General features: G+C 34.9%; 1 protein-coding gene across 1 annotated transcript; it reads right to left on the reverse strand.

The window, feature by feature from the left end:
• Nucleotides 1–475: 475 nt before the first annotated feature.
• LOC137734097 (homeobox-leucine zipper protein ATHB-12-like) lies at nt 476–1,970 on the reverse strand. Its single transcript, XM_068473376.1, has 2 exons — nt 1,456–1,970; nt 476–1,187 (listed from the first exon to the last, which is right to left on the reverse strand). Exons 1-2 carry the CDS (start codon nt 1,825–1,827, stop codon nt 831–833), a joined length of 729 nt encoding a protein of 242 aa, XP_068329477.1. The 5' UTR covers nt 1,828–1,970; the 3' UTR covers nt 476–830.
• Between the last annotated feature and the right edge of the window lie 10,573 nt (nt 1,971–12,543).

A 12,543-nucleotide genomic window follows, 5' to 3' on the forward strand; every position in this document is an offset into this window, starting at 1 on the left:
TTCTAGAAGGTCAAAATCAGCGAGCTTAGTGGTCTTTGTGATTGCCAATGCACTGTGTTTCTGGCAGTTGAGATTAATTTCTACCTCTCAGTGTGTTACATATTCTTATGTGACGGCAATAGGAGGATCATGTGCCAGTTCTACGCTAGAATACACAATTGCCTGATTTGCAAATGTCTGATTTCCTGGCGGTTTTTCCATCGTTGTTTTCTTCTTCACATAGCGGGTCACGATGGTCATGAACTTCGTAGTTTTTTAGCATTTTGTCCCACTAGTCGTTCCAAACATGTTGACCTTAAAAACTACTTAGCCTACGTGACCTGCATATCGAGTAACTAAATAGCTAATTATGTTCTTCCAGTGAATGCGAGCGTGCCAACTCGCCGCCGAGATTGGTCAACGAGTAGAATGAATGTGTTGAGCAACATATTACATATGTTAGAACTAACTGAGTGTGCGTGCGTGCAAAAGGTCATTGACACCAAAAATAAAACAAATTCACATATGTTAGAGGCTACATCAAGGTTCAGAGTATTGAGCAAGATACCAACTCCTACAAAATTCTAGCCGATGTCAAGCACACATGTGTGTGTCTTTGGGCTTTATGATGTTACTTTTCCAAGATTAGACACAGACCCACATATCAGAATTGCAACATCGTAATTAAACGGGACATCAAAGTGATTAAGTGTAACACAATGTCAACAAGTGACATGGTGAAGAACAAACAATCTCCAAAAGCTAATGTAACTCTGATGAGTTTATAAGCCCCTTTCTCTTGATCACTCCAATAGAAGAAGCACTTCATTATATACACACATTTTCTGGTTTCAAGACCAGAAGTCCCACCACTGATAATCACCAGTTGATTCATCAAAAAGACCATTAGAATTCAATTTCCCCCAATCCTCAGCTGATGTTAAGGAACCATCTACATACTCCACTAAGTTAACAAGGTTCGATTCATCTTCCAGTCCAAAGTACTCTGGTTTTATGCTGCTATCATCATCTGACAGCACCCCAAGTTCTCCTTGCTCTGATTTTTCCACTGAAAAATCAAGCTTCACCTGATCAGATTCAGAAATGATGGCATCTCCATTATCTGACTCACCATCAATGCCATTGTTCATAGCTACATCTTCCCCACGATTCTCCCTTTGCATCATCAGATTATTCAGCTTCTGAACCTGTCACAAATAAGACATAATCTATCAGTTATTGATTATCTTAACATGTTAAAATTAGTGAAAAATGTCTTGTTCCGGACTTGTGAGGGTTCATTACTTCTTATATATGACATGTGCTTACACTTTTCCTTTTTTATGGTTTTAATGAGTTACTTTTACATGCGCTAGTCTGAACTTATGGTTAACAAAGAATGACTTCTTACAGGTAAGGACAAGCAGTGTTCTTCAATTAGGCATATTTAAAGAACCAGAATGAATGAATAATTACCTGAACAACCAAGGCCTGCTTTTCTTTCTTCATGGCTTCAAACTTTGATGCCAAGTTGTTGTAATTGGCTCTCAATATGCTGTATTCTCTCTCAAGCTGCTTGGACTTCCATCTGGCTCTCTTGTTCTGAAACCAAATAGAAACCTGCCTCGGTTGCAACCCTAGCTCTTTGGCCAACTGCATCTTCTTCCTCGGCTCAAGCCTCGACTCAGACTCAAAGATGGACTCCAGTGACCTAATCTGCTCATCACTAAACCTCTTCTTGTTCTTGTTGTTCTTCCTCCTTGTAGTAGCAGCTCTCGGTGAGCTCATACAGCTGAAAGTCTCATGATCTTCTGCCGAGGGACTCGAATATTCGATCGGATCGAGCATCTTGTTAGGATCTTCGTAGCTTAACTAGAAAATCCTAATAGGGTTTTGTGGGTGGTTGTAGAAAGAATGTTTTGGGAGTGTGCGTGTGTGCTTTTTCTGATAAATGCATGATATGGAATTCGGTGGTTTTTAAGGCCTTAAGCAATGTGCGTCTGATGTCATGGTTTTTTGGTCTGACTGGGTTTTGTGACTTCGTGACTTGGGATTCTCCTTTATATCCACAATCCATGGGCTCTGAATTAATCAACATGATTTACGTGTTATAAACATCATGATGATTTTTTTCCATTCTCTTTTCTAAATTGTGAGAAGTTTTATGTATTTTCAGGGCAATTGTTACCTAGTATCACATTTTACGTGTTATAAACATTAATGATAATATTGTTGACATGTTTTGATTTTAAATTTTTTAAAAAAATACAGATGACGGTATTCTAAATATACCAAAACATCTCTCCTATAAATTATTCATAGGCCATACCATATAATAAATATGATTTTTCATTTCATTAACTTAGAGCTCTCTAGCTAGCATTGCAGCCGAGCTGTCTTTGTTAATTATCTTGCACTAATGCAGGCACATTTTTAGTGATTTTTAAATTGTTTAGGATATGATTTTAAAATGCCTTGTCATTTTCGTAATCTGAACAATACAGAGAACTCTAGCCAAGTCTTCTCCTAGTGAGCCATATAGTGTCGGCAACGTGAATCACGTTCCAACATTGAACCTTCCGCCTTTGTTGATTTTGTGAGACCTATATACATATATATATATATATATATATATATATATATAATATGAATCTATGATGTCACAAATATTCTTCTAATTTATGTTTAGGTTTTGGTGTCTTTTATTCCGGATCTTTGAAATAATCGTAGTTTAAATTTACATTCAGATTCAATTTCTATATACCATATTTTCTATAACAGAAATTGTGATTGTGGTGAATCCAAGAATTTTTTAATTCGGAAGCAAAATGAACCTAAACTTTGTCATGTTTATCACGTGGACATTTTACATATTATTAACATTGAACCTAAACTTGGTGAGTAATAGGTCTCCGTCACAAACCAAGTTTCATACTTACGATTAAAAACTTCTCAAGGATAGGGCTTAGACTTAGGTAAGCCACTTCCAATTTCGACTCGAAGCCATGAAAATGGTTTTGATCAAGTCCCTATCAGAACGTGTCCAACTTTGGTTCTCCTTCCGAACGATCAATTTATAAACCCCACACCTTAAATTTTAAATCTTATTCAAATCGATAAACATTAACTAATTCACCAAAGGATATTATTTTAAACCAATAAAATTAGTTGCATCCTGACAAGAGTCTGTCACCTGTCACACGTCACCCATTCACTCCTTGCCACCTGCCCTCGGTCAAAACTTGGTATCCCATTTTCTTAGGGTTTCCATCGCTGGCTCGTTGATGTGGCATTTATCTGGTGGTTGTACGTTAGAAAGCTTATGGAATACAGCCGACACGTGCCCTTACGTTTGTTCTGAGTCGTGCATGTGGGGACAAGTCTTCCAGGTTGTCTGTTTGCGACGTGGTCGTTTAGGAGATGATCGTTTAGGAGAAGGATTCTCTGTTTTATTTTCTATTTTTTTTCCTTATTTTTTAATTTTTTTATTTGAACGATCACGATTAAGACATATCAATATTTTATATTAATTTTTTATAAAAAGAGAAAGATAAAATAAAAAGTGTATAAGATGAGGAGATGGAAGGAAATAAAAAGAAGAGGAAATAAAATCTTAGTCCGATCGTTTAATCCTTCTTTATGGTAAATCCTTTTCCTTTTTTCTGTTGCCTTCACATCTTCACAACATCATAGTAAACCCTTCAAAACCACGATTTTTTGTCATTTTTTACTTGGTATAAGAACCTTGGTTTGTTTTTAATCCTTTTGCAGAATTATAAAGAGTTCTAGCTCAGAAAATGATATGAAACTAATTTTCTTAACAGCTATCTGGGATGCTGTCGATGCCGGTTTAAAAAGTTCATTTCAAATCGATCGTTTCCTAATATCATATTGAAGGACTTATAGAATATTAGAATAATGGTATATTACTTTAGTAAAGTTTATTGTACTATTTCTTGTTAAATAACCCACAAAATTGTATGAGTTGGAAAAATTCTTTAAATACTATATGGGGCACAAATGTAGGGTAAGGGAATGTCCTCACGTTTCTTCTATGTTGTTGTTTATCTTTTGATTTTTTAATTTTTAATTTTTAAAATGTTTGTTGTCCTTTTTTTTCCCTTATACTACTGTGTGTAGGCAACAGTTGGACGATGGGGATTGGGTTACTGAGGTATTTTATTTACAATATCATCATAGCTACGCACTGTTTTAAAATCTCCACTCAGCACCGCCTAGGTTGTGGGTTCTAGACGGCTGACCATCGCCCCAATTAATCTTTAGGCCAATTAATCTTTAGGTGTTTGGAAATTAAGAAATGAACCTAAACCTGCTTAGGTGTTCACCTAGCCTGCCTAGACTCGCCTAGGCACCAGCTTAAGTTGCGACTCTCACTTATACACAAAATTGATAGCTTTCACTTTACATTTTATTTTTTCAATAAAATGTAAGAAACATGTGCAATACTCAAATAAACACTCACTATATATTTGTTCCCCATGTTTTGAATATGTTTTAATACTTTATAATTTATACATAGTTTTATTTTATAATTTATGTATCCCAATGCAAGTTTGTATTTTTTTTTAAGTTTAAATAGGCACTTAATTATATGATATACAATAAAATTTACTTAAATCTGCCTAACTCGTCTATGCCCCTTCCTAGGCGCTAGACCCCAGCACACCCCCGACTAGCACCTAACATCTTTTAGAACCTAATTGCTACACAAGATCTTCCTCTTTACATCGTATCAAGAGAAAAAAAGTATGAAAACTTTAAGCGTGTGCTAAAACATAGACTCGTGACCATGAAAAGTTGAATTAATTAAATTAAATTAAGGGTTATTTTAGTTCCAGTCTTTGGTCAACCCACTATTAAACTGAAGTCATGTTTGTTTTAGTATTTTGATCGCAGTCCTTATTAGCATCAATGTAGAAATTAAAGAGAACGAAAAAAAGAGATGGTAAGTGACCATGAAGATAGTGTTTGAAGATGACACTAGTTTATTTGTATAGACAGGCTTATCATCGTCATTTTCATTCGTTCCATATGGGGTAAAGTTTGGACAGCAAAAAAGAATTGAATCAATCTACACTGTTTGAGTAGCAAAGCAGACCAAGACTTAATAATTAGCTGATCATGTTTTACGAAACGAAATTTGTTTGTCACATTTCCTTCTTGCTAGATTAGCATTATGTATATCGTTCGGATGCAAACGACCAATGAGTACTAGCAACATGGTGCAAAACGAGCGGAACAAGGTGGAGCTTGTTGGATGAAGCAGGTTTATTTTACTAGTGTATGTTGGGATATCAAAAGTTAGGAACACAGGAAGGGATCAAATTGTAGTAAGTCATAGTGCCTATCACGTTTAGGAATTAAGGTTATACTTATACATCATGAAGGTTGGTGGAATAGTGCATGTGAACCGTGGCGAAGCTACGTGAGGGCAAGGAGTGGCGGCCGCCCCTCCCCTTGCCAGAAGTCAAGCCCAGGAGCGGTAGTTCCACCCCTTCAGTCTCGTCGGAAGTGATGAAATTCCGTCTGGTTTTCTAGTCTTTTGGGTTTCCTTGCTCTATGGCAACACAGGCTCTCTTTCTTTTTCAAAAAAAAAAAAGAAAAAAAAAACCTAGGCCAAAGAAAGGAGGAGCGAAGATCTGCATTTTGCAGCTTCTGGAGACTGGAAATGAAGTTCTGGTTTGGTTCTAACAAAGAAGAAGAGAAAAGAAGAAGAGAGAAATTTCTCTCTCTCCCAACCCACCCTACGTGACCTTTTATAATTACAATTTGTTTTTTATTCTTAAATATTGGCCAATCAATTTGCGCCACAACTAATTTATATTGGAATTTGTTTTATTTTTTAATTAATGTCCAATTAATTTGACCACTCTTCCAGTATTTTTTAAGCCACTTGTTTGACATTGTTATTTATATTAAAATTCACTATAAATTTATACGAGCTTCAAAAAATAATTTGTAAAATATTACAAACTCTTAATTATTTGTTTTTTTTTTCTCTTACCATCAAATTCAACAAAGTAATGAAGAAAATTTGTCAATATTTTTATATATTATATGTTTTATAATCAATGTTTTTTTTGGATATTATAAGCTATTTAATAAATAGACAATTATTTACACGGTATATAATAAATTTATTCAAATTTGCCTAGGTCCTTGCCTAAGTATAAAGTCATCTCCATCATCTGACTAGAGCTTAGCATCTTTTAAAACTTTGATAATTATACAGTTAAGTAATAGGACAATACAACAGGAAATGGTGCTAAATCAGCCTTCAAATAATATTATTGTTCAAACCCTCCTTCGACTATTTTGAGTAGTCTAAATCCTCTTATGAATATTTCGGTTAGTGCAAATTCTCCTATGAATATTACGGGTAGTTCAAATAATCTTCTTGCAAATTCTGGACTTAGACCTCAAATGAATGTTCACATTTTTTTGGGACCCTAAATTTTTTAAATTTCGCCCCTCCTCCCAAGAATTCCTGGCTTCACCACTGCATGTGAATGCATGTCAAACTCCTAAGAAGGGGATGACCTATTGTTTTCGTTGCCTAAATTCCAAAGTGCTACTACATTCAAGTCCCGAAAAGGACCTTTTTAATTAGTCTCTAAGTCTGATTCGTAGCCAACGTAAAGAGGATAGCGGATATCTGTACTAGGGAAAATTGATAAAAGCATATTGGATGTGACTTGAAAAATTAGTATCAAGAAGAAAAACCTGTAGTTTGTTTTGTTGTCCAAACGGCACTCGTCCTATCTTTTATTGTGGATTACTAGTAGTTTGAGTTCTCTATTTCTTCTTTTTGTCGTTAGAAAGATGTGCAGGATTTCGGACTGAAGGTGTATTTGGATGAGAGATTTTAAGATGTAATTAAGTTTGTTATGTATTGTGGAGAATATGAATTTCACGTCTTGAGGTGAAGCCTTGAATGACTTTTTAAATAATCATAGGTTTTTTCCTTTTGTTATCAATTGATTTTATTAGGATGGATGTACTGATGGTTATGGCTTACGGTTCAAATTCAAATCTTTAAGAATCGTCTATTGTTCAGATTTGTTGGAGATAACTATGAGGAGGAAGCTCAATATTTGTTGGAGATGACTCACAACAGTTCTTTGTTGATACTTGCAAGATCATCAAAGGTGGTGTAGTCTTTTCCTCGTGATGTTTGTTACGGTGCTTCTACAACTCGCAATATTGTTATCTTTATTGTTGGATAAATATGAGTCTCCCTGGTGGTTGGAGAAATGTATTGTATCATGATGAGTTTGTAACTGTGAATTTGTGTGGTTTTTTTTTTTGACATGTGTGACCTGTTGGTTACGTTCGACATGCATGACCTCTTGATGGTTTCTTTATAAATTCTTATTACCTTAAAAAAATGGTTAAAGAAGATTGCTCAGACTAATCCTTTCTCCTTTTTTAAAGTGTTGGCATGTCACCACTAGTACTATGGTTTATAGCTCGATATTTTGAGATCTGATTGTTAAAATATTGAACCATTGTTGTCCATCGAGTGGGTTCTAGAATATCAAGCGTAGTAGGAATAGAGGAACACTCATTCCTCTTTGATCGTTTGAATGTTTCCATAAAAGGAGAGAAGTCGATACTTTAATTATTTATAGCCAACCCATGTGACTTGATTCAAAAATTCATTGCTGAAATTGAGCTACCACGAGAAATTCCATGACAGTAGTGACAAAGTTTCTTTCTTGCTAAAGCCAAACTTCAGCGAGGAAATTCATGTATACATTCACTGGCTGAGATCCGGTAATGATCGTAGCGACGAAGCGATTTCCTCGCCAAACACCTCAAGTGTCGAATACGAACTTCTACTGAGGATTCATTTCGTCGCTGAAACGTTTATTTGTTGTAGAGCCCCTTCTAAAATATCAGTTGTATAAAAAACAAATTGGCCTCTAATTCACATCCACAAGTTGAAGGTTGAAAGGCCCACTCTGAGGCTGGGCCTGAATTTGATATTGGGAAACACGAAGGCAGGCCTAACATTGTTTTAAAAACCATTTGCCACTCAAAACCCCAACTGACTGAGAAAGGCTTGTATCTGATTGAAATACATCTTTTGCAAGAATTAGAGTTTCAATTCGCCACCAAATTACAATTAAATTATAGTAATGGAGTATGAATTTGTATTGACTCTCTATAGTCTCCATCATGGTCCACACAGAGAGCTTTAGCTATCCTTTAAAAGTTCCAAAAAAAAAATAAATATATATATATGAAAAAGGAGAGAGTGAATACACTCAAGAACTGACATTCAAAGGAATTCAAAAGCTGAAGAGCATGCAGTAGCATATATATTACAACTGCAATAACCTCCAGGAAAGGCTTGTGTAATTCCCTATGAAAGTTTACATTATCTGTAGTCCCTTTAGAGATAGATTAATCAATAATATATGAATGATTAGTACAAAGTACGTGTGTGCATATGTTTTCCCAGCCTTTTATTTTATCGATCCAGACACCAAATTGACTTAATTGTCAAAAAGCTTTCTCAACCTTTTCCTCCTTTTCAACCACCACCACCTTTGGTCCTTTTCTCTTTCACACAGTCATACACTGGGTCACACAGTCTCACAGTCAGTGTATGTCACACCCAAAAATACCGACACCACGTGACAAGCACGTGGATTATGCAGTGCAGTGAAGACAGTAAAACCCTAGGTCCAGGTCGTTTTTGTTATATCACCTGTCCTTTGTTATAAACATTTCAAATGCATTTGTAGTTTCTCTCACTTCACAAGACGTCTGTTCTTTACACAGCGTCTCCATGATATTAATAAAGTATTGATAATGTTGGTAGATAGTATTTTAATAGCAAAGCATATATTTTGGCGCATTATCCATACAAAATATGTCTGCACAAGAGACCGTTTCTATACATATATAAGAATCATACTGTTAATGTATAAGCAAATTTATTATATGTATAGTACTGTGTTGTTTGAAGTTTGAAATGTGTGGATGGACAAGCTGGCTTTGAGAGGAAGCACAGGAGTAGCTAGGGGGAAGGATTTGACATTTACGTGTTGTTTCTTTCCTGCTGGGCCTTTCTGTGTTTCTCTTTCATTTTTCTCTCACGGTCAGTCAGTCACACAGCTTCTTAATTTACACAACTTTCAAGACCTGTAATAGCTTCGAAATCTGGAGCCAGTATCGTCCTCTCCGTTTGTCAATCTGATATATACATGTACAGCAAATACACATTCAACCTTGAAAGAAAGAAGAAAGAAGAAAGAAAGACAGAAAGAGAGAAGAAAAAGACCCAAATAAGAATAAGAGCTAGAAATTTAAAGGTAGGTCTGAGTCTCACTAGGGTTATTCTTAATCTGGTGGTGAAGTTGGGTTCACTAGGCATGGCAGCACATCTTCCGGACACCCCCTTTTAGATAAAACAAGGAGATCATCATGATTCCAAATTCTCGATTTTACTAATCAACAAATATATTATTCTAATTACAATGTACATGATCTCATTCAACTTTTTAATGGTAATTATTCCTCACCATGCCAAGACAATACAAATATTATTACCAAAAGCTGAAAATAATGTCTCCCTAATTAAGGACCTTTGTCCTATGTGTTGAACTTTTTTTATTTGTATTTTCAATTTTGCATGAAAAATATTAATTAACAGAAATTTTAGAATGGATCGGCTCGTAGAATGAACCAGGTGAATAAACATCTGGATATGCAGCTAAAAGCTTCATGATTAAGAATCCAACCATGCAGCTCTCTGGTAATAAACATCTGGATATACAGCTCTAGTCTATATTGGACTAACTCCAATATTTAGGCCACTATTGTGTGAATTTCGTGCTTGACATTATCACTTGAATCTTACAAGAGCTAGGTAAGGGCACAGCCGCATATAGACCTAGGTATATCTATATGTCAAATTGGTAGGTAGGGTTTCCATTTGACTTGTATTAAAACAAACACCTTATATTATATGCAATTATTTTTTCTAGCTAGGGTTATAATTCAAATAAATTATCCAACCATGATACTGAAAGGCATGTGTGTTTAAATCAAAACTTTTACTCCAACATACAATGCTTCAATTAAGAATTAGTAAACATGAACATTACTAAGGACTCGTTTATAAGTGTTTTATAGCTGAAAAAGCTTTTAATGAGAGTATTTTTCACATTAATTCTTAGTAAAAATACAAATGAATTCTAAAGAAAAAAAATGACTTGAAGTGCTTTATGCAAAAAACACATAACTATTATTTCTTTCAAAAGCACTTGAGTGCTTTTCGAACCCAAGAACAATTTCACCAAAGCATTTTCAGTCATTTTAAAGGACTTCCAAACGAGCCCTAATACAATTATTTACAGCACTTTTAACACTGCAATGCATTTGTTTTAAGTGGTTTTTTTTTACAAGTCCAACTTCTGCAGCCCCTAATTTATGTTTTTTTTTTTTTTTTTTAAATTTGCCACAGTTGTAATATAAAACATGCCACAGTGTATGGTCTATTGCCTGTATAGGCTCAGTACTTTTGCAGCTTGTGATGTAAGAAAAAAAAAAACTAGGGTTCATAAATTAACCTATCTACCCATTATTCCCATCTCACCAACGTGCAAATATCCTATATGCTTTCATACACCCAAATTTACGACAATTAATTAATTAATTAATCATTCCCAAGCCATGTCAATTCCCCTTGAATGTTTGAATTGAATAGATGAATGCGACATGGAGTAAAAGAAAAAGGTAAAAGATGTAACCTAGGTGGTGGGGTGAAAAATAAAACGGCGTCGTCGAACGTAAGGCAAACATATATTCACACGCACAAAAGGGAGGAACCCAGAAAAGTCGCCGAGGAATTGGGGGTCGGCGAAAGGTAAAAACTAAAAAGGTTAAAAGGCAAAGTGAAAAATGAGGGAATGGACTCCCTCTGCCCCATCTGTCGGTCATCACCTCGAATTCATCGTCCTGCACCTCAGCTCTAAAGTGACACGCCAGCCGAGGGTCCCATTTTTTATTGTTTATTTTATGAATTAAAAATTAATCTTGTTCTAAACTAATTAATTAATTTTGTGATTTCGCATAAAAGTGACAAAAGTATTAAATGGGGTTTCCATCATCGGGCAGCTCAATCACTCAACCACTCCTCTGACTCGCTTCATAGCTCCACTGTTTGTTTTGATTCTTTTTTTTTATTTATTCATATTTGTTGGAGAAATATTTTATAATAATATTAAAGAGATTAAATTTATAAATTAAATAACATAAAGAATAATAATCAATTATTACTTAAATATTAATAATGTTCTTATTTTTTATTACATATACATTATTTAATTTACAAATTTAATTTATATATTTAGTATTACTCAAATTTTTATATGTACCCAACTTGTCATTGTTATGTGATTGTTTTTCCACTTTTTGATCATTGTACAATGATAGTATCCTACGGTCAAAAATGGTGCATCGATCACTAGGCTTACACAGAGTAGACTCGTAGACTCACTATTCACTACCCTTAATATCATGTTTGATGACGCAATCGAACCCTCCTGCCCTAAATCAAATGGTGAGTGTTTTTTTTTTCCTCACTTTTTGTGGTACTAATTCTCATGCTCCATGCTGTACGAGGAGGCTCATCTGCCAAATCCGACGGTGGATATCATATCATATCACTTTCATCCATCAAATCCAACCTAATAAATTGACCAAAATAAAAACCTATAAACATGTTTTTTTTTCTTTAATTCATTTGTGACTATGCAATTTATATTACAATTTATTAGTATATTATATTTTTACTATGTAAATAAGAAATTTTAGGCCTCATCAATTGACAGATTTATCACAGGATCAACTTCGTTACTTGACTCCGGACGAAAAAGGTTCTAAAGAGTGCCTCCGATGACCCCTTGGTTGTTGGGGTAGTAACCAATTCCATAAAGTGTTTGACAAAATGTTTCAGTGAGACTCAACAACACTCGTCAGCACTTTGGTGTGTATTGTTAACATTTATCGACAAACTCGCTCGAAAGTTATCAACTTCTATCAACATATGCTCAACATGGCTATGCATATATATCACTTCAGCTCATCAACTGTTTGATAAAATGGCACACTAAAAAATTTACATGTTGTTTCCGCCTAAAAAATTTAGCACACTAACCCTCTATTTCTCCAATAACCCTTCTTTTATGACAAGTTTGTTATCAAATTATTATCTGACTTTTTATATTACTTAACCTTAACATAACGTATCATTTTATCGAAAATTTGGAAAAACAATTAAATAAAATTTATGACTGTGGCTAGACACAGTAAAAGAAGAGAGAGAGAGAGAGGAGAGATGGTGCATGGGGTCGTGGGGTCGTGGTCATTTCTGGAAGTGAGAGATGAGAACCCAGCTGGTAGGGAGTCTGCACCTATGTTTTTGTCTTTTTTAGAAGGCATTTATTATTCTACATATTATAAGGTTTTTTGTTCATATATATATTTATAAGTCACCCCCTCCCACCCCATGCCATACTAACCATACCA

Source organism: Pyrus communis, chromosome 5 (genome assembly GCF_963583255.1).
Source record: "Pyrus communis chromosome 5, drPyrComm1.1, whole genome shotgun sequence".
Lineage (NCBI taxonomy): Eukaryota > Viridiplantae > Streptophyta > Magnoliopsida > Rosales > Rosaceae > Pyrus > Pyrus communis.